Source organism: Dryobates pubescens, chromosome 19, assembly GCF_014839835.1.
Source record: "Dryobates pubescens isolate bDryPub1 chromosome 19, bDryPub1.pri, whole genome shotgun sequence".
Lineage (NCBI taxonomy): Eukaryota > Metazoa > Chordata > Aves > Piciformes > Picidae > Dryobates > Dryobates pubescens.
The window spans coordinates 9,788,968-9,816,530 of record NC_071630.1 but is presented as its reverse complement, the minus strand read 5'-3'; the positions used below and the strand labels follow the sequence as shown (position 1 = coordinate 9,816,530).

The following is a 27,563-nucleotide window of genomic DNA, read 5'->3' as shown; positions in this document are numbered from 1 at the left end:
ATCAGGGTGTGACACAGCTGGGAAGTGCTCAGATTTCGAAGACAGTAGGAGATGCACCAGATTGAAGTGCCTCACACTGTGAGCCAACCTCTGATCAAGTGTAGCTGGGGATGGGAAGCATCTTATGGACACAGTGATTGATACAACACAACATTCTGGGGCTTGGATTCGGACCGCCCTTCCTTACCTCCCGCCCCGCCCTCCCACACCGCCCCGCCGCCATCTTGTCGCCCGGCCCCCGCCGAACTCCATTTCCCGTGAGGCCCAGCGGTGCGGGCCTGCGGCGGCGCTGCGGGAGGGCTGTGGACGGCGGAGCAGGTAAGGGTGGGAACCTGGGCCGGGCAGCTCTCCTGCCAGACCCCTTCCCGCCCGCAGAATCGGCCTGAGCTCCCGGCTGGGCATTTCTGAGCAGGCTTCGGCGGCCCGGGGCCGTGCCCCGGATGGGGTGGCCGTGCCGAGGGACCCGATCCTGCTGGCAGTGCTCCGCCCGCAGTCGGTGTGCACGGAGGAGTAGCCACGGAACAAGGCCCGGGGAAGGAAGGCTTCTGCACCTTTTTTTAGTAACACTCATCTTTTCTCTTGGTTTTGAGGAATACGAGGGCAGAATACCGTTGTACCTCGCCTAGCAGATGGTGAAATGAAGGGCTTCAGTTGAAGTATGGACTAGATCTGTGAATAACACAATGTAAATAACCGAATATTAAGACCCATTGATTTTAATATGCATTTTTACAATGTGTTTTATAGGTCAATTTCCCCAAACAGTGCCAAAGGAATGAGGATGGGACCAGAAAATACTGCCAAGGAAACAGTCCTCATTACTGGAGGAGGTGGTTACTTTGGCTTCCGGTTAGTGCATTAAATAATTACTACATAGGAGAGTAAATGTAACAGATTGCTGCTGGTGAGGCAACAAAATCTATCTGTAGAAGAGAAAACTAGGACAGACTCACCTGATCCAGTTCACCCTGTCTTGTCTTGGGTCTCAGTTTTAAACAAACATGTTTTTCTGTTTCTGAATGTTAAGTAAATATGTTAACATGTTTCCAAATGTCAAGCATCACCTGGCTGCAGACATTTACCTGTCTGGTCACCTTTGTAATGGGGATTTAGATCATATTGCAGCCTACTCCCAAGAACACTTCTATGCTTGTATGCTGATCTTTCTTTTGACAGTAGGCCATGGCCTGCAAATAGTTAACACAGGTGGTCAGCTGTATAGATAAAATAGTACAGCTGCTCTCTACACTCAGGAATGTATTTATTTTTATGGGCATTAGAGTTGTTAATAAGGTATATATTGCAGTGAAATCCATTTCCCCTCGCTGTAGATGGCTCTACAGGCTAAATTGTGTAAAGAAAATAATCTTCTTTTAAGCCCTTGACTACCCTTCTGGAGAACATTCAGATGCAGAATTATTTACATAGTTGAGAGAGGTTACAGTCATGAACAAAAAGTACATTTCAAGTGGGGGAAAAAAATCTTAGAAGACACCCATCTGACTTCTGCTTGGTTTTTCACTCCTTTAAGCATACAACAGTTACAGGAATGGCAGAGAGGAATGCTGGATTTATACAGTGTCAATACCTGTGTTTGTATCTGTGGATCTGAAGCATCTCGCTCATTCCTCCTCTCCATAAAATTCAAACAACAAAGACAACCTATTGTCCTGACAGAACTGGGATGGCAAAACAGCAGTAAGATAAAAGCAGTACATGGGGATTTATTTTTTTAAATACTTTGCCACAGGTTTACATCTGAAAGGTTTGCTATTGCTGGTCTGTAGGGGACAGAAGCAGAAAAACAGCTCTTTTCTTCCCCTGAACTGCAGAAAGCAGTTCTTTCTGTTCAGAGTTTTCCTTTACAGAAGTTCTGTCTTGTTCCCTTTTTTCATGTGTGCCCAAAGTTTTGGTGGAGCTTAAGAAATGAGTTTAGCACCTAAATATCACAGCCCAACCTTGCCCATAATTGATGGTCAAATATTTAAAAGACCCATCAGGGATAACAAGAAAAAAAAAACCAACCCAGCATTTAAATCAATCTTCTCTTACCTCCAGGTGAAATGTTTCGTGCATCACTATGCTATGTACACTAACATACGGTTTCTATCATGTTTTAGTTTAGGTTGTGCCATGTACCAAAAGGGAGTTGATGTGATTCTCTTTGATGTTGTGAAGCCACGTCAAACTGTGCCAGAGGGAATAAAGTTCAGGCAAGGGGATGTCTGTTGCCTGTCTGAAGTGGAAGAGGCTTTTAGCGATGTAATCTGTGTATTCCATCTCGCTTCCTATGGAATGTCTGGTAGGGAGCAGCTGAACCGGAAACTGATAGAAGACATTAATGTGAAAGGAACAGAAAATGTCATCCGAGCCTGCAAGAGCACAGGAGTGTCGAGTCTGGTTTACACAAGTACATATAATGTGATCTTTGGAGGTCAGGTTATAGAAAATGGGGATGAATCTCTGCCCTACCTACCTCTTCACCTTCATCCAGACCACTACTCCCGGACCAAATCTGTAGCTGAAATGAAGGTGCTGGAGGCAAATGGTGCTGAGCTTGGAAATGGCAAAGGTGTATTAAGGACTTGTGCTCTCCGACCAGCAGGCATCTATGGACCTGGAGAACAAAGACATCTTCCAAGAATAGTTAGCTACATTGAAAGGGGACTGTTCAAATTTGTATATGGAGATCCACAGAGTCTAGTAGAATTTGTACATGTAGACAATCTAGTTCAGGCTCACATTCTTGCCTCTGAGGCCCTCAAAGCTAACAAAAAGCACATAGCTGCAGGCCAAGCCTACTTTATTTCAGATGGCAGGCCTGTAAATAACTTTGAATTTTTCCGACCCTTAGTGGAAGGTTTGGGTTACAAGTTCCCAACCTGTCGCCTGCCTCTTTCCATTGTCTACTTTTTTGCATTCCTTACTGAAGTAGTTCATTTTCTGGTAGGACATGTTTATAATTTTCAGCCTCTCCTCACTCGCACAGAGGTTTACAAAACAGGTGTCACACATTATTTTAGTATGGAGAAGGCCAGAAAGGAGCTGGGGTATGAGCCTCAGCAGTACAGCCTGAATGAAGTGGTTGAGTGGTTTAGATCTCAGGGCTGTGGACCAAAGCCAAGAAAGTACAGCATTGTGCATCTTGCTAGAGATGGCGGATTGCTCTTCCTGCTGATTGCTGTGATGGTCTCATGGCTTTCTTCCACAGTTACATTTTCACTCTGAAAGATGAAATGCTGCATATGGAGGACAGAATTTAGTTACATCTCTGAGCACTTTTGCTTTTGACAGCTAATGAAACAAAACCCAAGAAATTAAAATAGATGTTTATGTCATGTCATTCAGGTAAATATCTCAGCAGGTTTATCCCCAAGGACCAGAAATGCTGAGTAAAAAGATAATTTTTCACACATAGTTCCTTTTCAAAGCAAAAATTGTTCAGACCTCTAACAAGATGAAGTTCAGTATTGCTCCAAACAGCATTTTATTTTCAGGTACAACAGCACACTACATTGAATGGAACAAGTGTCCTTAGGCTGACCCTTCTTCCCTGACGGGACTGTACTGTTCATTATTGCCTTTTATTCCTCAAAATTTGGTGCTACACAGTTCCTTCATCATATTCCAAAACCAAATTCTGCTTTCCAGCTTGGTGTTGAGTGAAGTGGGGGTAGATTTAGTAAGAGATGAAGCCCCTTGCTTTCTAGCCAGTTTTCAGAGATTAGAAAGGCTAGGGGCCACTGGATTTTTCTCTTGATAGTGATGGCAGTTGGGGAGGGTTACAGTTCCAGCACCAGATGCATGAACAGCCCAGTTGTGCTGTAGTGGGGTTGTGTTTCAGCATGAATGATGAGGTTTATTTACACTTGCAACAGATTCTTTAGATTGGCAGTGATGGGGACTTGACTGCAGCAATCGCTCTACAGCTTTACAGTTACCTAGGACAAAATACGCTGGGTAGCAGTGCCAGGACAGTTTATCAAAAGGGGTATCCCTGCTGGGGAGGGTAAGGAAGACAAGCCTGTCACACTGTCCCCAGTGTTTTGTTTGTGGAATTCTCACCTGCACTCTGGGTTCCAAAAGGGCTACACTGATACCTCGGATTGCTGTTGTGTAAAGTGTGGGAGTGGGACTGCAGCTGTATCACTAAGTGGGCTTTTGGGTTGCACAAACATTTCTTCATGGCCTTTCAGACTTGATGTCATCTACTGGGAAAAAGCCATCTTCTGCCAGGAATAGCTAACTGCTGGGATAAGCAAGACAAAGGCATTCCAGGGCCATACCTGATCTCATCACTGAACATGGACAGCTGGGCCTTCACTCAGTGTCTGGTTCAGATCTAGATGCTTATCAGCAAGTTATGCTTTCCTATTTCCAGTATTTGTGCTTCCTGCACTTGGATGTATATATGCCTAATCAAGATTAACTGAGTAGCTCCTAAACAATAAATAAATGTTTCTTCTAATACATTCTGGTTTGCTTTTCTGAGTTAACTCTGTGATATCTGATGACATTTCTGGGAAAAGCATAATGGTTAATCTGAGTTACACTGCTTGGAGCAACAAAGATTTGTAGATTTTTCTAACAGTAAAATATGACTGTTTAAAATGAATGAGCTACTTAAGTATATTCATAAATAAGACCTATGATTTTTCCCAGCATTACTGAAGGGTTAAACAAATAATCCATCAAAGACATTTACTAAATTATTACATTCATTTCCCACTGTTTATACAACATTTAGCATTTAATAATATTTCTTTTAACACTCAACACAACCTGAATAGAACTTCAGCTCTGTAGTAGGATGATAAGCACTTGATACAATGAAACTCCTGTGGCATTTTAAGAACAGAAAATAAGAAGCTCAAGTACAGGTCACTGCTGACTCTAACAACTCCCTCATCTCTGTCAGTTTTAACAGAAATTTCACATCAAAATGTTAAATCACAAAGTTGTTTAAGCCATTAGCATTACAGTTCCAGTACTTCTTGATCAAAGGACAGTCCTTCAAAAAGTTCATGCTTCTCTTTATAAACTTTCCACTTTAAAGCTGAACATATACAAATTAAAGATCAATGTAAGTCTCTTCAATTCTGTTAAACTCTACTGTGATTTAAATGAGGAAGTGGAGAGAAAGAGCCAGGCAGAAGCTCTACTGTATTGTTAAAGGATTCTCAGAAAACAAAAATGCCTAAATAGAGAAAACAAGCTAACAGATTTTTTTTTGGCATTAGTGATGACTGAAGACAGCATTATTTTTTGAGTGTTTCTCAACTTCTTAACTTCTTAAAATAAAACCAAATTTAAAAATTACTATTGGTAAATACATCTTTTGCTTGAAAACTGATTTTCCTCCTCCTCCATTCCCCTACCAATGTGCACACCATGAAATAAACTATATTTAATACTTAGCTTGAGGCACAGCTCAAGAGAGAACTCTTTGTTGTTGTTGTTGTTGTTTCCTATAATAGCAAATAAATGGAGGGGGCCTGGAGCAGCCCTGCTTGTGTAGCAGGAGCGTCGCACTCCTTTATAAAGTGCTTATGTGCCTCCAACAGAGTGCTGATGGCAGAAGGGCCACTTTGCAGAAGTCATTACTGTACATCATCATAGTCTGCAGAAAGAAGAAAACTTTGTAATAAAACAGGAAAAAAAAAAAGGAAAGACATTCATGACCTCATAAAAGCTCTGGACTGCTGTTCCCATTCCAACAGGCCCTGTGTTTTCAAGTGAAAACCACTTTATTTTCCCCTTTAAGTTCTCTGGGTTTGACTTAATGTTATCAGAAACTGATTAAGACATTTTAATGCCAGCAGAAGCAGCAGACAAACCAGAATGTAGAAGAAACTGCACAAGCCTGTTGCACAGTACCACAGGATCAGTATTTTATGTTAAATCTTGTAAAAAGATCTTTTTAAGAAGATACAGAACATAACCCATACAAACAAACACTCCCCCATCCCCCCACCCCCCCCAAAAAAACTAACAAGCGAACAAAAAACCCAAACCAAACCAAACCAACCAACCCACCCCCCACAAAACAACCCACAAATACCAAAACTGCAGAAGCTGAGCTCAACACATGATCCTTTTCATCCCTCTGGAGTCAAGGACAGAACTTTGCAGTGATAACGGAACAGGAGACATTGTTTTGTCCTAACAGCCCGTGACTTCTGCTTGAGCACAAGGTACTAAATCAGATACTTCTTAGGAGAAGCAGGCAGCAGCTTGGCAATGGCTACCCCAGGCCACATCAACAGGGCACTGGTACATTCATTACTTCCCTGTCATTCAGCTCCTGCTAGTAAAAAAAGCCAAGTCTGGACTACAGAGGAAGTGAAGGATGCTCCTCCTCTTTCCAAAATGAAAACAGAAAATCTGAGGCTCAAGGAGATACTTTTAGGTTGCTTGAAAATTACATATGCATAAAGCCAGCCAGAGCTGCTCTATTTTAAGTATTTTACAAAGAGAATTCTCTCACCTTACTGTAATTTGTTAGTACTACTCTTGCATGAATACCTGAGTAGATTAAGGTAATAAATTCAGCTGTTGTGTCTGTTTGCAAATTTTAATCTATTACTTTTTTTTCCTGAAAGTTAAGAACCAGAAATACATCTTAAAACCAAAACCCCAGAACTTAGGATATAGCACAGCTTCAGCTTTTCCTAGTCCTCAAAACTTATTTCACAAGTGGTCAGTGCCTTCCTATAGAAGATCGACACTGTTATAAGTGAATAGTTGCAGAATCCTTGGTCAGCTGCTTAACCTCACATACACTACATGTCAAGGCAAAACTTTTCCAGATATATACATATACTTCAACACATATAGAAAAGTATTTATTTTAGAAGTTTAAATATCAGTCATCCTTAAAGTAGACCAAATTTTTACAGTGTCTTCTCCTAAGTGACCCAAATAAAATTTTATTACTAATTTCCACGTATTTTCAACCATGTAGTGGCACATGTTAAAATTTGTGATGTGATCTTCACCAAAAAGTCTCCTGAACACTAACAACTTACACATCTTACAAAAGATCAGGGGATTAAATTGCAATTCAGGAGCACACACGTTAAGACAACGACTTCTGCCATATTTCAGTCCAGTTCATGATGTTTTGATGGAGTAACACCTAGGAACATACATTAGCAATGAATGAAACTGCACTTTAAGTTCTTTAATAGCTGGGCATGCTTATAATTACTGTTATAGACAAGAAAATTCATTCAGCTCTTAGCTGATTCTGAAAGTTAATTATCATTATATAGAACTCCCAATTCTAATCATACAGATAGTTGAGGAGGACCCTGCTTACTGCAGAGGGGGTTGGACTAGATGTCCTTTGGAGGTGTCTTCCAACCCAGACTGTTCTATGATTCTACTTTCACTCTGAAACAAACCCAGCTAGCTGGACTGCATTTGGAAATGCTAACACAAGACAGTAGGAAAATGGAACAACTGGACCTCAACTTCCACACTGCATTTGGATTTTTACAACTCGTATGGAGAATTGAAAGATGATCTTTGGCAGGTAGTTAATGCCATCTCACCATCCAAAAGGTCAGTTTGAGAACTGCAAAACTAAAAAAATGTTTGCAATACAGACATTTATGAACTGAAGTTAAAAAAAGTGAAAGCACAGGCAACAAAACACCTGAACAAAGTCATGTTTTGGACTTCAGTACTCATGCATACCAATATTCACAATTTAAAAGGCATAAAAAAACATTTGGCTCATCTAATAACCTCATAGAAGACCTAGGCTGCAATACCTCATATTGATTCCTGCTCAACATGTATATCATTTTTACCCAAAGATTGAGGAAAAAAGATTCTTCCCAAGACTCCCAACAATGAAAAAAATCACAACATAAAGTCAGTGCACGCTCACCCAGCAGCACTTCTGCCCATGCAATTAAGGCAACCTTACAGGCAGAAATACTGGTATCATTTTACAGTGAACATCAAGATTACCGTGCTTCCAAAAATGACTACAAACTCATCTTTGCCTGGTTCAGACATTATTGTCTGAGTTGATCCAAATCCGATACTCACTATGGCTGAAGTTTGTGTCTACCTGTAAAAGGTTGCTCAGGAGTTGCAAGTTAAACACAATCCTTGACCTTTTCCTTATACCCTACTTGTTTGCAGCCAGATGTGCAACAATAACCATGTCTATGGAAACAGTCAATAAGTCAGTTTATCTTTAAAACAGAGAAATGCTGTTCCTCCAGCCTCCAGGAGAACACACCAGAGCACACCAGCAGACCACTTTTCAGTAAGAATTCACTCAAATGACTGGCAAAATGAATACAATTCAACGAGCAATGCCTAAGCAAAGACGCATCTGACACCACTGACATCACTGCTGAGATATCAAAAATTATTTATTAAAAATAAGTTATTTTCAAGAGTTGAAACAGCTTCTATAAGAACATAACAATTTAACAGATATTGTTACCTCCCAAAAATTCATAAATGGTTTTTTCCTCCCGGATTAAAAAACCAGCACATACATTCCAACCCACTTCCCTTGTAAAAATGTTGCAACTGAAAATGTTGCCACAGAGTCTGTGCCCTGACAAAGCATTGAGAGGTAAGGTTTTGGAGTGAAAACACAGGATGCAAGAAACAGGAGACGAGTTAGTACAGAGCCTTGCCCATCACTCGCCCGTCAACAAAACAGCCAGTGCAGTATTTTTGCTTCCGAATACAGCGCAGCATTATACCCTGGGGAAAAGTCTGGCTGTAAAATGAAATGCATTTCACAAGTACTGAGGGAGCGCCTCTTAAAACTTTTGACATCACATACGTGTACAGAATGTGCACAAGACTTTTTTTCAGAAGACTAAAGTGTGCTAATTCTTAAAATATTTGCACAGCAGCAGCACAAAGATCTCCTGCATTCATCATACAATGGCTGTCCCGTGTCAGGAGTATACACAGCAACGAAAGAAGCCTGGACAAATGCTCTGGAATTGCACTTAAAATAAAACAACACTACAAAATAAAACAAAAAACTCCCCAGAGCAACAGCCTTGAGCTCTAGGGTTTGAGCTCCCTAAGCCCTAGTATCTTGCAGTCTGCCTTTTTTGTGATCACTCCAAACCTAGGTGATACTCAGCTGCCTATAAATCCTGTGCCACCTTTAGCAACCACCTCAGGCCCTTCCAGACAAGGCTTTGAGCCACCTTGTCTTACCAACACAGACACCACAGTGATCTCACAACTTTAAATGGGAATCATGGAGGCTGCTGTATGAAACAGCACAGGAGATTTTTAATGTGACAAAGTAAACCACATTCTGCAACATGCTACAAAAATCCATGCACACCAAAGGTCCCCCCCCTTGAGGAACAGTAACTGAATGATCCTATTACTTCTGGATACTGCAGATAAACCCAGTTTTATGCAGCAGTCAAGGTTACAGCTCTAACTCCCAAATCCACAGCTGATATAATATTGCTTTTCTTGGTTGAAGGGGGTTCTACACCCATCTAATCCTTGAGCAGGTGAATCACAACTGAGTACAGAAGAGATTTCAGGCGGGAGGAAGAAAAACACAATTGCCTTTAACTTTGCTCTCTTTTTCAGATGGGTGATTAGTAATTAATTTCTTTATAATAAAAAAATTTACAGAAGCCACCCCCTTGTGGGACACACTATTACAGCACTTTCATCTTTGAGATAAGACTGTCTTTACAGAATAGCTAAAACCTCACAGGGGTTCCTCAAACCCTCATCTGTGAATGCACAATGGCATCAATTAAGTGCTTCTGGAAACAACACAAGTCACAGGGTAGGGAGCAAGAGAAACTGAAAATTGCTGAGGCAGCCTCATCTGGCCATGAATCCCAAATCCATCCAAGTTTTCTGTGATTGGAAATGCAGCGCTATGACTCAGGCAGTCACTTAAACAGAAAAATGTAACTCCTCTGCACACATCTGAAAGGTAAAGTCAATCAGACAGACATCAACACTCCAGCCATGCAGAGACAAAGCCACTAGGAACTGGACAGTAACACTGCACTAGCACAAGGAGCCAACAACTGGTGTTAAATTAGCCTTTGAAGAACTTTGGGTGTGTCTGGCAGGAAAACACACGTGCTGAATCAATAAGTTTTCTCTCCTATAGCTCCACCTTCACTTGATTAAAGCTGTGAGAAGGATGTACCCCTATGTTTGTGCATACTTGGATTAGACATGTTTTGGGAAAATGCTCTACATTTACAGAACATTACCTGATGCTATCATCTAAGCAGGGCTGCAAGATTATAAATGGACAGTTCAGTACAAAATTCATTTCTAAGTACATCAGCAGCTGAAAGGATTTTCAAAATGATACAACAGTAAAGGAAATGCTTTTCAGAATTTGATGCACCTTTCCCTTCTTCAAGCTGGTATTTCCTACTGCCTATCTTAGAACTTTTCCTTCCACTGCTTTGAGGCTGTGACCATAGGTTCATAGGGGTTATGAATACAGGTCCACACAACTTTCCTTTCTCAGACCTTTACAGAGAGTTCATTGGGAAAAGTACAACTTTGGTTTCAACAAAGTACTTGGTTTCAACAAAATTAACATATTATCTAGCTCTCCAAAATGTAACAGCAAATTTTTAACAGAGGACAATGCAGTATAAGCTATCAGCTGCCCAAAACGTTTTGTACAGTATCAGAAGTACAATCCACTGCCTTGAGCACTGTGCTATAAGTGACATGGCAGTGCTGGTGTAGAAGTGCTTTTACAGCATTTAATAAATTAAAAACTTACTACCAGTTAATCTTAAGGAGCCAGGTTGTTAATGTGGTGTGGCTCCATGCATGCAAATTGTTGTGGATGTCTTATCTGTAGCCTGCATACACAAATACAGCAGATGATTTATACTTGTACTTCAGGTATCGATAATGAGAAGCGAGGTCTATCCACCTACATGCCCTCAATATTTTAAAAATCTTGAACACACAGAAGGCCTGACCTGCACAGAGGGAATGCTTTGTACAGAATATAAATTATTAGGAATTAAAACAGGTTTTTGTTTGTTGTTTTTTTATAACAAGAAACTGTTAAGGAAAGCGATCTTTCCTCCTGCTCCTCTTCTTCCAGTCATTCAATCTGATGAGACCATCATTGAATAGGACGACCAGGATAAGTTAATGTCTCTTCCTGAACTGCACCATAAAGCACACACAGACTGACTGCTTCAAGAGTAGAATTTGCTGTTACTGACTTTCTTCTCCCTTAATCTTAAGGAAAAAGGAAAGAAAAAAGTCAAGCTACTGAAAGAATTTCTCAGAGGAAAACAGTCTACCAAATTCAACTTCCTAGATAAAAGCAGCAAGTGATGTATTAGCAACAAGCACAGCAGTATTTTTTTCCTCAGTAAATGAGAGTAAACCACTGATTCATGCAGCTGTTTAGCACACACAAAAAAAAGAGTATAAAAACATAAAGAAAAGTCTTCATCTTGAGATATGCTCAGGACTTCTTCCTGGTATACGATGGCTCTGTCTCCCTCACAAGGCAGCAAAGGAGGAAGATCCTTCCCATAAGCTTTGGATAACATACCAATGCTTAACTGACAATTCTATGCTGTCACAACTCAATGGTTTTTTTTGTCTTTTGTGGTTTGGAAATATCTTCTGTTCCCACACATCTAATATGCTAATGAAATTTCCAGAGACATAGTTTTGAAAGTGTAGGAGTGAGGCAATTTATTTATTTGGTTGTATATTCTTCCAGGCTTTACTCTTGAAAAGCAGGAGAGTAAAGGAATATAAACTCACAGGATTACAAGTTTCACTGTCACCACTGAAACTGACATTTCACTGAGCAGACATTTCACAGCATCTGCTGTCCTCTAGCGGCTTGCAGCTCAGCCTGGCTTCACTGCAGCCCTCCCTTGCTTCTGATCGGCTCTTTCCACCCTTGCCACTCTTTAGATGCTTGTTTTTGTAAGTCTGAGATTTCCTTACCATAAATCACGTCTAGACAGATCTGCCTTGGGAAGCAGAATGATTATCAACCCACCTGCGGTTGCATGTGTCTTGATATATCTGTAGTTTGTGCTCATTCACGTTGAATTCTTTTAATATAGCATCTCTGTTAGGATTCCTTACATTCAGATGGGTGTCATAAAGGAACAGTTGGTTAAGCTCTTCCTGGCGCTTCCGGAGCTGTCGACACGAGGAGTACAGCTCTTCTTCACTCTCCTTCAAAAGAACATTGGTAATCAATGTAACTTGTAGACACATACCCAAAACGACACAGAATCAACATAGTTTGGGGGCTTCTTTTGTATTCCTAAACACATTCCATTGCCTTTCTAAAATGCTTTCTAAAATCAGTTTTATAAGAATTTTCTGAAATGGTTATAGAAACTAGCTAAGGAAAGACTGAAAAAAACCCTCATCCCCACAGTATGAAGAGCCATCGACTCTACTGAGGGCACCAGGAGCATTGCAGCACAAGTCATGAAATGTGTTTGTCTAAACTGGAGTATCTGTCCCTAATAAAGCATCTCAGCCTGTTGAGGAAAGGACAGCAAATGGTGTATTCATGATGGATTATCAGATTGTAACAGCTGTAAAAATACTTCCTTTTAATTTTAACTTCCGATTGTTCCATCATATTTGTGTATTACAGCACACACTACCAAGCCTGGTGCTTTCCTGTTGAAATCCAGACTAAAAGTGGAAATACTGCCTAGTAATAGGACCCCTAATAGCAGCAATTACTCTGATGATCAGGACAGAAGGATGGATCCTGTGTTTCTATGGAGCTACGGCAATTCTATACTTGCAGAAGAATTGACTTAAGTACTTGAAGAGTAATTTACAGCATTCTGAGTTTCTGTTGTGTGCTGCCTACCGTAGGTGGTCTCAAAATATTCCCCAAACATAGACTAATCAGCATAATTACCTTTATGACTTGAAATTATTATACTTCAAAACTTAAGGTACAAAAGCCTGCTTTATAGAGATACTACTGGGGAATAGTACTGGCAGGACTGAAGGCTTAATTTTAACCTCAGCAGCAAAACAAGATACTCATCCCACAAAAAATGACATGCAATCAATAAATGTAATAAATCCAAACATTTTCAGAGGTAGCATACTAATAAGAATGCCTCTTTCTGCACTCAGTCCAGGAAAGGAAAACTGATCCAGTCTAGGAAAACTAATACGTTAGCAAAGTATCCAAGGGTTTTCAGTTAAGGCAACAAGATCTTTTCCTAAACCTTTTTCCTTCCTACCCAGGTATGAGTTGAAGTAACCGACACAGCCTCGGTGCTATGCTACTGATTAAGATTTTAAAAGTTTGGTTTGTTTTCTTTTTGCTGTCTTTTTTTAAAAAGAAGAAGGAACTTCTGTATTCCCAAATTGCAAAAGGAAAAGCAGATTGCCAGTCACCAAAGCGCAGGTGTAATCACCAAGATGCCTGTGTACTACTGTTTGTTCTTGTAAACAAATGTATCCACAAAGCTAGACTTTAAAAGTCCATTTAGGAATAGAATAGAATTAATCAGGTTGGAAAAGACCTTCAAGATCATAAGAGTCCAACCTATCACCCAACACGAATGTCCGCTTCAACCTTTACATTAGAAACATATACACCATCGAGGCTTATTGTAATCTGAGAATGTTGAAGAGATACGTGCACTTTCTGAAGCAAGTAAATCCATTTTCAAGTAGGTAAGACATGCTTCTACATGTAACCACGACCTCAGTATAGTACAATTTCTGTAATATCAGGAAAACCAGTTAACTTCTACAAAAACTGCATTAAAGCTCCACATAATAATTCACAAATGTGCATGCTTACGTCTTCAATATTCTTGCTTTTCTATTCCTGATAAATTCCACAGCCATCTGTAACTCCCCTGTATAATTTTGTGTTTCATCTTCAAGAGTATGCAGATGGGCTCTGTATATAAACAGGCCTGTTATTAAATTATATCATTTTATGGAGGGTCATCATTTAAGAAAAGGGCAGAAGAACAGATGGAGACAGCCTTGATCTTTTCTGGTGCTTCTTGAATGATCTGACAGAAGTTCTAAAGCTGATTAATTGTGCCAAGTCTTGGTTTGCTGCAGAGTGCCAAACAAAAGGGAAAATTTCTGAAAGTTCTCCTGCCACTGCATTACCACCCAGAGACATCAGACGCTGTAAAAACACAGAGCTGTGCTGCATCTTCATTTGGCTTAACAAGCAGAAGGGACTTCAAGAGTGCGAAATGTGCTACTGTCAAAGGACTCAGTGCTGACAGATTGGGAGACATACTGCTGCTCTGAACAACACTTTAAGAGCTGCTCCTGCCCCAGGCAAATAATGATCTGAATTCCTGAAGAGAAACCACAGCAGGAGGAATTTGCAATACATCTACAAGCAACGTCCATGCTCAACATCTTAGGCAATGGTGAGTTGTTGTCAGTTTTCTCAAAGGCAGCTAGCCAAGGAAACAGCAGTTTATCAGACCTCCTCTACCAGACTTGTGTCCATGAAATATGAACATTTTAAACACTGTCTTCAAAGGACACAGGTCTCTCTTGTTTATACACACACAAAGACACACACACACACACTTGGTCTCAGCTTCTAGCTCTCTCCTGCTCTCACAACTCTTTCTTTGCTAGCCAACCAAAGGAGCCTACTGTGACTGCCCAACACTGTCGTTACTCAGTCATTTTGCACCATGTGTTGTAAGGTGGCTTTGGGAAAGGAATATTTGAAAAAGGCTGCCTCTCCTTCATGAGGAAGAATGTGACTGAATTTCAGTGTATGCAACTGCAGGCACAAACCCCTCCAGAGACATAATGACTTACAGTTAGGAGAAGCTGGTGTTTTAATCAGGAAAAAAAATGTATACTGGAGTGAACTGCAGTGTAAGCTGTAAAAGACTACAAATAAGAAGTTGGACTTTTTTTTTTGCCTTCTGAGTCTGAAAGGTACTGGAAAACACCCTGAAACACCCAATTGCCAGAAGTGTCTTTAAACATTCATCACATGGCCTCTACACCAGTGTATGTAAATTACATAAAATATTACTGAGACAGAGTCTGAGAATAATCCCACTACAAATCAACATATACAGCAGCACCTTTGAAACACCAACAAATGCTATTCACAGATCAGCCACTTTCATGCCTGGCTCCATGAGCAAGGATGCATCATTATTTTTTCCCTTGTATGTTTAAAAATACTAGCACCTCAAGTAGGTGTTTTATGGAGGCTTAAAAGAAGTAGATTAGCACTTCTGCATGAACCAGAATATGCCTTTAATGAAAAACTGGGAGAAACTACTACATTCTCTTCCTAAAATGATTATTTTTTTATGTAGGACCTTTAGAAAAGATTATTCTATGAAGTCAAAGTTGATTTTAGCTAGTTTTGCATGACATCCCTCAGTTAGCAAGGGAAGACAATCATGTCATTACAGTAAAAAACAGTGAAGCTAATGAGGCTTTGTTAGTGCAGTATTTCTTTTAACAGCTACGCAATCTGTCCACCCAGAGGGATTTTAACTCAGTTTGTGTTGTCTTCCTCAGTACCTGTAGACACAGAACAGAAAACTAAATCCTAATTTCCTGGTTTCCCCAAAGAACAGACAGCATACACCCTAAGTGCACTAAACACTCCAGCAGTTCTCACCAGAACTTGGTGCATTTCACAGTGAACCAGAAGTGAGGCCAGCTCAATATCTTCACTATAGCCGTTCTTGAGAGGAACCGACCTAAAACCTGGCATGGGAGAACATACACAGAGGACAATTAGAGTCAAGGCAAAGGGTTATCTGCACTCACAAAAACGATGCACACAGCCCTGAGGGTTAACAGGTTCCTCATTGCTCAAATCCTCCACTGCTGAGAACAGGCTCTGCTTTGGCAATTACAGAGAAACAAAAGGCAAGAATGGCAAAATGGAGAAACGTGCTTTCACATGCTTTTGAAAACTAAAGCTAGAAGCAGAGGAAAGCAGAAAACTTACTCTACCTTCACATCTAAAAAAATTAATAAAACAAAGGCACTGACATCAAAACAGAAGAATAATCTTCACAGATTATACTCAGAGGACATAACACTGTTGCTGAAACAGAGTATGTAGAAAAGACAGAGCAAATTATTCAACATAATGCTTTCACAATTAAAAAAAAAAAAAATCAAGAGGGTGAGAGGATTATTTTAAATACTTACATGCTACACATCCAGTATCACAATAAACAATGGATTAAAGGAACTCGAATCAAAAGAGCACTTGTCCTTGGCGCATTGTAGCTGCTAGCAAAGAGCAAAGTCACACTACAGCAATGCTGAACAACATCTTTCTGGTTTATTTGGCACTTACTACACCCACTGATCTTACCTGTTTTGATTCCTTTGATGGGAAAAGTGGCATGTGCTAAGAAATTGGGATCACTGAACATATCTTCCTCATAAACAACAAAGCGCAGAAATGCCAGATTTGGATCATAAATTTCAAATTTCACTTGCTCTGGACAGGGTGCCCAAACTGGATTAAGGCCATTGTCATCTGTAACAAAAAGTAAACATTTGCAGTTTGAAGCAATAATTTCACTTCATTTATGTATGGGTATGTATCCCAGGGCAATTTCTGATGATAAAAGGGCCCCAAAATCCTATTTACCATCTGTCTTCTGTTGTAACCTTCCTTCTGAAGGTCTGTATTTGTTTATCTGAGGGCAGGGGGCTGGTATGAAGAAACTTGGCAGGGATGGAAATCCAGGAAGAAAAGCTATTATTTGCTTTTAAACACATAAACTCTCCTTGGACATGTATTTGTGGGAAAAAAAACACCAAACCAACTAATTCATTGCCCATATTCATGAGCCTCATGTTTTACATCGGAGTAAAATCATGAAAAGCACTGGGAAGACTAATATAGAATGGCCCAATTCTTATAGCCATTTATAGAAAATGGAGCAATTTGGTACATGTGACACAGCCAGGAACTTTGCTCTCCCACAAGAAGGTAAAATCATAATCCTCTTCTCTGAAATCCTGAAGAGCCACAATGCATGTGCTGCTCAGAATTCTGTGTTTATTTATCAGTAGGTTAGACAATTAGAACCAAAGCCTTTTGTCTACTGGAGCAACACTGCTGCATCCAGAAATACTACCTGGGACATTGACCTGTTTCAGTGCACCTGAATGGAGCTTTTGTACACACAAAATACATCTGCAGACTGTTAAACATGCATCCCTCATCCAGAACTCAGGAGTGAGCTTTGTCCGAACTTCTATTGCACTGAAAGTTATACTGCTTTAGAGGCCTATATACCTAAGCTGTCTCCAAAGGGATACCAGTTTTGGAATGCTGAGTTTAAATAAAGACAGTCTGGATCTCATAGCAGTAAGTCTCCATTTGGGCCAGACTTGGGAGCTGACTGGCACTACTGGAGGCACTTTCCAGGCAGCACTTTTAAAATATGCAAATACACAAAGTTATGCATAGGCAGAAACATAACAGACTTGTGACTCTTCCTTTTTCACAAACTGCAACAGTATTTTTTTTTTCCTCTCTAAATTTCATGTAAGGTTTCTCAAGTTAACTGGCCCCCAGGCAAATGAGAGAATACTATTGCATGACTCATCAGTCCAGAGCAACAGTTAACTTAATCCTCCCTACATACATTGCTGGCTGAAAACTGACAACAGAAATTCAATGCATCCTCCACTCACTTTATTTAAACACACTGAAGTATAACCACATCCCTAACAACACGTGAAACTGCAGATACTCACTCACAACTGATGTCTTGAATTTGCTGTTATCATATTCAGCCCCACAAATTTCTACCTCCACAAAGGGACAGGCGATGCTTCTACCAGGTTTAGGGAGGTGACGAGCACCTAAAACCTGCAAAAGGAACTGCGTGTTATAACCATCTCCAAAGGAAACTTGGCACCAACATTTCTGTACAGAAGGTAGCCTACAGAACTAGAAGTGGGGGAAAAAAATCCACAAGACTATGCAAAAATATGCAATCCCTCTCTTCAATATGTTTGCATGTGTTAAAGATACTGTCTGTGCTACCAATAATATCATCTTCCATTGTTTGGGTAACCCAATGATTTTCATTGGAAGATACTGTAGCTGACATTCTTAAATATCTATTTTAAGATATTAATGCTGTACATTCATAGCCCCTAATTACTTCTTCTTTAAACTGTAGTGAAAAGCAGCTAATGTGTTTCTTCTTTCTCAGAAAACATAATTTTAAAGGACATCACTTACTATACAGCAACTGAGAACACAAACAAGTTCAATCCCTGTTTGAATTCCTGGCACTAGAAGACAACATGGCGTAATTTGCAAATGATCAACCCACGATAAACTTCATGAAAACTGAGAATGACATTAAGTCACAGTGTACTACACATGATGATGGGAGGGGATCAGTTTATCAATTTTTCTGCTTAGTTTCTGTATTTAATTATAAATTTCTTTCTTCCCCATTGGAAATCCCTGAACTAGTTAGTCTGCTGCTAACCAATTTCCAATAGGACTCTTCCACTGAGAAATCACTGGATTGGAAATGGCAAGTTAGCTCATTTGGAATTTTTTATCAGCAATTATGTAAAATTATCCCAAGACTATGTTTGCAGTCCTATACCGTGTGCTTCATTAGCATGATAAAGATATATATTTCTTTTCAAGAACCAGTGGAATTAGTTTTAGTCTCAAACACACTGACATTTAAAATCAGTATTTTGACAATCTGTCAGATCTTGCTCTGAAATATAATAGCTTTATTTTTAGCTTTATAGATATTTATGACTGGTAAAAAAACCATTATTTACAAAAGAGATTTACCCTCACTGTCATAATCATCTGCAATTTCCTCTTCGCGTCATTTGGCATTGGGTCATACTCCTCATTTCTCATGCTTTCTGGCTGCAGAACATAGCCAGTGCGTCCATTAAGTGAAAACAAGGCATGGTTCAATTGCATGTATTTATCTAGGGAGAGAGTTAAACAGTCATAACAGAGGATCCCCATTTGAATAAAGCTAAGGAAGTACCAGACTAACAGCTCGTCCCTATTATTCTTTCTGGTCACCATTTTATCAGAAAGAGCTGGAAAGGTAAGCTGGAAGACTCTATTCCCTTCAGTAACTGAACCTGACAAGTCATTTCTCACCAGTTTTAAGCCAAATAAACCCACCTCCATTCACAATAAGTTTCCTATCAATGTGTCATAAGCCAGTTGGCCAGAAAATGAAGTACAGCGTTCCCTGTGGCTGAACAAGTGTTCATCCACCTCAAACTTACTGCAAATACCTCTGCTTGTTTGTCACAAAGAGATCAAGGTGAAATAAACTTTTCAGAGTTTAGGGCTAGTTAGGTTCAGAGACAGGGCTTTTGGAGACCAATTTTGGGAAACCAGCTCTATCAGGGGATCCACACGTTCAAAACCAAACTTTCATTCTTGCACAACGCCTCTTACAGGGAAGCACAAATACACAGGACAGCCACAATGAGCAGAATGGCAGAGGGACCAGAAATGGGCTTGATCATGGTGAAACAGAAGGTGGATTTGATCCTTTTTTAGACAGGGTATTACCTGGAGTTTGGAAGTTAAGAGCCACCATCTGGGAGCCACAAAGCCAGAGACGAAATGGGTCATAGTTGGACGAGTCAACCCTCTGTCCTTTAGGATAGACACGTGTCAGTCCCTTCAGGTTGTATCTCAACAACTCCACTGGCTTTTGCTTAACAATGCTCTCTGCCTTGGTTTCCACAAAGGACCGGATTTCTCTGAAATCAGGATTTTCTGCATAGGGTAAGAAGGAAAAAAGAGTGGTTACTACAGGAAGAAAGAAGGTGGCATTTATACTGCATTTCTACTAACAGAATCAGACAATCATCAAGGTTGAAAGAGACCCTTAAGATCATCAAGAACACTTTGTTTTACTTTGTTTTGCTTTGTCCTTTAATGCAATAATTGGCACAGTTTTCATGCAGACATGGCAAATTGGTTGAGCATCAAGTCTGAAAGTTCAAATTGCCTGCTTGCCACATGCTCTGCAGCAGGGCAGATAAGAGTCCATTGTCATATTCTCATCTCATCATTGTTAATAATGTACTTCTGAGCACTAGGACACATATTTAAATGAGACATCTTCTCCTGGGTTTAAATGGGGAGAAGGAAGGGTGAGCCAGGGTTAGGCAATGACTCAAACAATGACTATAATTATAATGTCTTTAACTACACTGACAGCTTATTAAAAATGTTTGCAAAGAAACTTAAAGAAAAAGGGCATATTTGCTGCCTTCTCCAGCAGCTGTGACAAAAATCTGGAAAAAGAAGTACATATTTCAGTGTCAGATTCTACATCCACAGTTTTCATTTATATTATGAAACCTTCTACCATTCCAACAGCTTCTTTAAATGGCAAACAGATTCCTAGAGAAAAATTATGTAATTCACAGCAAATCTATTTTGAAGGTTTTTTACCAGCAAGTGTTCAGCCAGAGCTTTTCATCTCAAAAAAGTCAATTGACACATAACTAGTGAACCTCCCCTTGAAAGACACCTATGACAAAGTGTCTCTAGTTAAACAGTTAGGAATTTGTGAGTTCTGTGCTGAAAATTAAAGAGCATCAAGCATGTGCAACTTCCAACTGGCCCTGAAAAATGCACTTCTACCCAGTTCTGTACATTTTAACTAATATCTGTAATGATAATAGGGTAAAATTCAGACGTAGTGTTAAAGGAAGTACCTAAATTGTCCTTGGTTTTGCTTGTTGGCTTGCAGTAGATTACCAGATCAGATAATTCAATAGCAATCAATTGATTCTTTTCCCAGTATTTTCTCCTGTTCTCCTGTGAAATGTAACAAAGCTTTAGATTACACATACAGTTGAGCATTGTGGTAAAGTAACTCCAGAGTATATGCTAATGAAATTTAAAAGCTGATGCATTCCTTTGTGGCACAGATTCTTATCTGATATTTTAGATGCTTGGATAGATGTGATGTACTTACAAACCCGATTCAGAAAACAGGCTAACCAACTGGGTTTGGGTTTTAGCTAGAGGAGGGTTTTCTGGGGAGGTTTGATGTGTTAAGATTTGTTTTTTTAAACAAGTGTTTCAGTGCTTCCCTGATCATAGAATCATAGAATTGTTAGGGTTGGAAGGGACCAAGCTGTGTGGTGCAGCAGACATGCTGGAGGGAAAGGATGCCATCCAGAGGGACCTTGACAGGCTGGAGAGGTGGGCACAAGCCAACCTCATGAGGTTCAACAAGACCAAGTGCAGGGTTCTGCATCTGGGTCGAGGCAACCCCAGGCACAAATACAAGCTGGGCAGTGACTGGCTGGAAAGCAGCCCTAAGGAGAGACTTGGGGGTGCTGGTGAACGAGAAGCTCAACAGGAGCTCTCAATGTGTACTTGCAGCCTGGAAAGCCAATCAGATCCTGGGCTGCATCAAAAGAAGTGTGGCCAGCAGGTCAAGGGAGGTGATTCTCCCCCTCTACTCAGCTCTGGTGAGACCCCACCTGGAGTACTGAGTCCAGTTCTGGAGCCCCTATTACAAGAGGGATATGGAGGTGCTGGAACGTGTCCAGAGAAGGGCCATGAGGATGATCAGAGGGTTGGAGCACCTCTCCTATGAGGACCACTGAAAGAGTTTAGGCTGTTCAGTCTGGAGAAAAGAAGGCTCCGAGGTGACCTAATTGTGGCCTTCCAGTATCTGAAGGGGGCCTACAAGAAGGCGGCCCCTTCCAACCCTGACTGATACTATGATACTGTGACCTCAAGGATCATCTAGTTCCAACCCCCCTGCCTTGGGCAGGGACACCTCACACTAGATCAGCTTGCCCAGAGCCACATCTAGCCTGGCCTTAAACCCCTGCAGGGATGAGGCTTCCAGCACCTGATCAGTCCTGCTCACAATCCTCGCAACTTTTTTTTTTCCTTTTCTACTAATTTTAGTTACATTCTCAACTCTATACCTCATAGAAATGCAAGTGTATGCAGAAAAAATGCAAAGGCTAGTGAAGTGTCTATTTATAAACCCAAGAAGGACTTATGTCTTGCAAATAACTCCTAAACGGCTATCTTCAAACTCTATGAACATCATAGCATAATGCTATGTATGGAAAACCAGGTGCAATCTTGCTGTGATCATCTGTAATAAACCCACTATCTACTGCCATGTTTGCAAGTATCTGCTCTGTGGAAGCTGAGCAGCAGTCCATGCAGTCAGAGACTGGGAACTACTGAAATCAGCAAGACTTGTCCTGAGTGGAGACATTTGGACTGGAGGCTCCTCAGACATAAGAAACAGGATAAAACATGCTAGAAGAGTCCTGCACTAAACAGTGATTAGCTCTGATACAAGAGGTTATGACACATAAGCAATTAGGAAGTCTTCCAAAAGAATTCCTTCAACAAGACAACAAAAGAGGAAGCTGGGTGGACCAGGGGTGTCCAGAATGTTTCACTGAACCAGAGATGATCTACTGAAGTCTCAGAAAAGCAGAGGAATACAGACTCTAGACTTGTAAATACCTTGGGAAAAAGCTATACAAACCTCATTGTACTTAGTGATTCACCAGTTTCACACACATTGCTCAACAGCAATCGGAGCTCCAACTAGCAAAGGACAACTTCTAGACGCTCATCTTTAGACATAACCTTCTAATGATAGCCAAGCAGGAGAGCTAGCAATGAACAACCATTCCTAGGATCATGACAATGTCAGTACTAAACAGAGATGACAAGATACATGAATCTCAGTTTTACTTTTTGGACACAGTCTAAAAAAGAACAACTGAAAAAAAACTGTATTGTATTGTGCCATAATGGTGACTCATTATGCTTTTTCCTTCCCCAAAATTCAGCTTGTAACTGTGTTTGCAAAAAGGGCCTTTCTTCACCTTTTTCCCCTCCCCATGCAGCAGTTTATCATGTGAACTTTCTAGAGACCACACTGTGGAAAAGCCTCCTGACAGAAATGAGTTTGAAAGCATCTTTGAACACAGAGTGTTTAATACTTCTCTAACTGTACAAAGGGAGAAAAAGCTGCCAAGCTCCTGAAAAGCCACTGATGTACCATAAAAAACATTCTACTTAGAGATACTTCTTCTAGGTCATATCTCTCCTCACCCAACAACAGGCCAACAGCTCCTGTTGCTTCTCCCCTTGCTGAGCTTGCAGTCTCCTGCTTGAGACACCAAATTGCCTGCTATAAATAGGATGATGACAAACCTCGGAGCATTACCACTCCAGGTGACAGATAAACAGCATAAGTCAAAATGATACTGACACACATTTTCCATCACTCATATCATCCACTTAACAATAAAAACTGAATAAAAGCAACAAAGGAAAAAGTATAGTTCAGCATTGTAAGGGCTTTTTAATCATGTCAAAGACTTCTTAAATACTAGGAAAGATGACAGGAAGGTAAATTAATACATCAGAACAGGAAAAGCAAGTCCTGGAAAAGGTCTTTAAGCAGCATCACTCACAAGGGGATGTAGAAGTTACACTTACAAAGAATCTTTCAATCTTTAGGCAAGAATTCAGAAATACTATTATTGAAGATCTGGTAAATCCAGAATGTGCCTATTAGTTATGAATAAATAAGGTATTAGCCAAACAATTCCCTCTTAGTGCCAGTGCATTCACTACAAAGCACAGCTAGTAAATAGGATTAAGAGGAGTTTAGGCAAAAGCAAGTCAGATTTCACATATAGTTCCTAGTGGATTCAAAATCCTGAACAGAATAGCCTGATATCTGAGTTTCTTCTGCTTAATACTAGGATTGAACCAGTGTGACTGGATGTCAAACGTATCTGTTTTGTAGTAGTAAGCATACTTCACTGAGGTGCAGGGAGCAACACAGACACTACTCTGCTGAAAAACTCCTGTTAACATAAGTTTACATTAAATGCTAATTTACATCCCATTCCCAAAAGAGTTTAGGGAACAAGATTTGCAACACCAATGAAATGAACAGACAAACAGCAAAATGCAAGAGAGTAAAGGACCATGTGTTAGCAAGATTTAGCAGTGTATGGCAGCTAAAGACAGGTGTATGGCAGTACATTATAAAAACCAACAACAATCAGATTTTTATCAATACCTCTTCAGTGGTTTTCCAAGTGATTTCACGGATACTCTGGTACCATTCAAAGAGTTCTTCTACTTTATCAGTTGCAAACTCAACACATGGATCTTCTGGATTCTTCGGTTCCAGAATGAAGACAAAAGGCTTTCTGTGTTTCCCTTGGGGCATTTTCACTGTTAGGCAACAGAGCAGTAAGAAATTTATACTAAAAAAAAACCAGTTCTTCATCTAAGCTGTCATTGCTGATTTATTGCAAGAGTTAATATCATTCAGTTTCATCCCAGTAATGATTTTAGCTATCTTAATACAAGTAGGCGTTTTGGTTTGTTGCTTTTTTTTTTACTCTAAAATACATAAATACATATATTAATCAATTAATTAATATTTCCAGCTAAACATAAAAGAGTCTACCCAATACAGAAAGCTGAGAAGTCCATGTGTAAGCATCAGAAAATACATACCAACGTTGTAAGTGTTGAGTACCAGTATGCCACGACACAGCGAGCCTAATGGATTGTCCTCAATAATCTGAAAAACGTAAGAGTTAAATGGGCCCCCAGATCTTCTGCTGCACGAATATGCATAGGACATTAACAAACAATAAACATGCACCATGATGTCTAACCTCAGTTTCACTGAAATGATGTTTAAAAGCCTATTTCCACATCAAGAATTTCTCACTTTGAGAAACACAGGGCAATCTCTACAATGAGAGTAGTCAAAATGAGGAGTGCAGCTTCTGCCCTGACACAGCTGCTCATGTTTCAAGTCTGCTTAAGGCTGCAAGGACTCTGATTCTAATGCATGTGTTTTCTTCCAAAGCCTCCTAGAAAATCACTGAAGTGCTTCAGAACAACAAAACAATTTAACATTTTATTTTTAAAACTCAGAAATGCCAGAACTGCTTAGTATGGAGCTTTGTTTTCTTTTGTTACAGAGTTCTTTCTCCAAGATTCTGACCTAGATTTTTAGACACTTTTGACAAACAGTATAGCCTTAGTCCTATATAAAAACAGAATGTGAAATAGCTAGTGAGATGTGTTGGGACACATAGTTTTCTGATTTGCAAATATTAAGGCAGAAATTATAGAGGTGAAGTAGTTAAAAGCTTCAAGCACATTGTTGTTTAGTCAAACTATCTGAAAGAGCTGAACTGGTATGATTTGGATTAGCAGGAAACCACTATCATCTCCTAAACCCCCACCAAACAGAAAACTACTGAAAGAGATAGTGGAGGTTGTCCTGATAAAAATACTCAGCAGCAGAGAAGTCAAGAATTTATTCCTTTCCATACTCTTGTGTTCTCTCAAACCTAGCATGCAGAGCCATAATTCTACAAACCAGACTTCCAGTAGGTACCAGCTCCTGAGGAAATGCTGTGGACAAACCTTAAACACTCACCTGGCTTTCAAGCTCAGTAGAATTATCAGGTGATAGGTCTTCAACATAATTAGATGGAAAATAGTGTTGGATTTTTTCTCCATAATCCCCCTTCCACCTGAATTGAAAAAAAATATATATAGAAAAATAAAGTAGTTAAAGAGCTTCAATAGGCCATTAATGAAGTAATAATTCTCCAGAAACTGGTCATTAATACCCTGTAGTAGCTTGTCTAGCAGCTATCACCAAAATGTAGTGATGAAGTAGCTAAAAGCTCTAACAAAGTGATCATTAACTGTAGTAACAGATGATTTCAGAGGGATTACATTCACTGTAAACTGCAATTAATGACTTAAGAGGCTTTTTCCCCTTCCAGTACTAAAAATACTATTATGTGGTTGATTACCCTGCAGAAACTACAGGGAAACATTAGATTCCCAAACTTTCCGAGCAATTCACAAGCCAGCTAAGAAAGAAAATCTCTTATCAAAGAAGACTAAAAAAAGCTGGGTTTGAATCTTGAGGAGCACTCAGCAGAGCAAGGAGAGAAAGAGAACAATAATGACAATGATAATAGATGTTCATGAAGGATGAATGCACTTAAGGAAAAATATTGAATACATTGGGCTGTGGAGGTTCTGCAGGATAGAAAAATGAAAAAGACATGAAAAGAGGCTTAAAGATGAGTCAGGTTTAGGGTTTTTATTAAATATATTTGCATTAAGATTTACAAGGCCACAGTTAATGAGCAGCAGACAATGGATAAAGTTTTTTAAAAATACTACCCAAAGCTCATTTTTTCCTCCATACAGTAAGTCACCAGAAGCTCTCCTATGAGGAATCTTTGTCCTTACCAGCCTCCAGTTTCCTTTGTGACATTATGAATTAAAGCTCCTCGAGAAAAGCTCAATTCATCACTTCTTTTGGCTCTGTAGTCATACAAGGCTTTCACTGTTCTCTGAGGCTTTAAGAGAAACAAAGCAAAAGAGTCATGTACAGGGACAGGTCATAAAATAATCAATAATGCAATCTTAGAAAAAAGGAAGGGAGATTGGATCCCTTTTCTGTTTTTGTTAGGAAGCTTACATAGTGCTAAAGTTCCAGAGTGACATCTATTGGTGGAAGCAAGTGATGCTACTTAAATGCATCAGCTTGGGAAAAATTAAAAAGCAGCTTTCTTTTATGGGTGCTGCAAGGTAATTATTAAAGAATAAATAAAATATCAAACAGTAAAAAAATAACCACAAAACCCTCCAGACTCAACCCAAAACATCACACAGTGATCAGTCTCCTATCTTCATTACATGTATATACAGGCTGTTGGAGTCTGCACACTTAGATGTCTACAAAGCCTCCACCTCAATACCACATCAGCTATGCTGCTGGTAGCATTTCCTCTAGGAAGATGTCCAGTTTTGGCAGGGCAAGCAGTTTCTTTATCTTGAATTTACTATTATCCAACTTCTTCAGCAGCAATGCAAGTTCACTGGCCAAAAAGGACTAAAAAGAATTACAGTCATAAAATCTGCATGCGTAAGAATTTACAAGGAGGCAGGCCCTAATAAAAAATAGGGAAGAGTAGGTGCTTGCTGTGCAATTTTTTATGAAAACATTGTATATATCTTAGGAGAAGACAAACTTTAATAGCTCATTAATAAACCAAAGATACCATTTTTATATGAAAAGCATATAAACAAATTCTGCATCTATTTGTGCATGCAAGCCATGTTTGCTAATGAACCTGTGATCATTTTGTGGTAATTTGTGGCCAAAAAAATAACAGTGCTCTTAAACACACTGGCACATACACTCAAAGACACACACACTTGGGGTTTGCATGTTGGACTTTCTTTCCATGCAGATTTGGCCTTCTCAAACTGAATCTTCTCCCAAGTTATTTAACTTGGGGCCATACCTGCACAAGCATGCATGTCAAATCAAATCATCTCCACAGACTCAATAGCAAGAAGCGACCAAATTCCCAGGATGGATGAATCAATACAGGACTTGCACACAAGAAAACGTCTTGGTACAAATTTTAAAGAGAGGCTAGAAAAGAAGTCACACCCTTTAAATTTC

General features: G+C 39.8%; 2 protein-coding genes across 2 annotated transcripts in view; one reads left to right on the top strand and one right to left on the bottom strand.

Annotated features, from left to right (window-relative positions):
• The first annotated feature begins 248 nt into the window (after window positions 1-248).
• Window positions 249-4,980, top strand: SDR42E1 (short chain dehydrogenase/reductase family 42E, member 1). Its single transcript, XM_054170216.1, has 3 exons — window positions 249-318; window positions 748-849; window positions 2,121-4,980. Exons 2-3 carry the CDS (start codon window positions 776-778, stop codon window positions 3,226-3,228), a joined length of 1,182 nt encoding a protein of 393 aa, XP_054026191.1. The 5' UTR covers window positions 249-318; window positions 748-775; the 3' UTR covers window positions 3,229-4,980.
• A 5,296-nt stretch (window positions 4,981-10,276) lies between these two features.
• PLCG2 (phospholipase C gamma 2) overlaps window positions 10,277-27,563 on the bottom strand; it is a 54,079-nt gene continuing 36,792 nt past the window's right edge. Inside the window, exons 21-32 of the mRNA XM_009901143.2 lie at window positions 26,339-26,448; window positions 25,506-25,602; window positions 24,566-24,632; window positions 24,120-24,277; window positions 20,749-20,851; window positions 19,589-19,798; window positions 18,839-18,984; window positions 17,767-17,881; window positions 16,367-16,534; window positions 15,656-15,744; window positions 12,035-12,216; window positions 10,277-11,250 (exon numbers count right to left, since the gene is read on the bottom strand). Coding sequence (XP_009899445.2) covers window positions 11,208-11,250; window positions 12,035-12,216; window positions 15,656-15,744; window positions 16,367-16,534; window positions 17,767-17,881; window positions 18,839-18,984; window positions 19,589-19,798; window positions 20,749-20,851; window positions 24,120-24,277; window positions 24,566-24,632; window positions 25,506-25,602; window positions 26,339-26,448 — 1,488 coding nt within the window. The 3' untranslated portion in view covers window positions 10,277-11,207. The remainder of the gene's footprint in view (window positions 11,251-12,034; window positions 12,217-15,655; window positions 15,745-16,366; window positions 16,535-17,766; window positions 17,882-18,838; window positions 18,985-19,588; window positions 19,799-20,748; window positions 20,852-24,119; window positions 24,278-24,565; window positions 24,633-25,505; window positions 25,603-26,338; window positions 26,449-27,563) is intronic.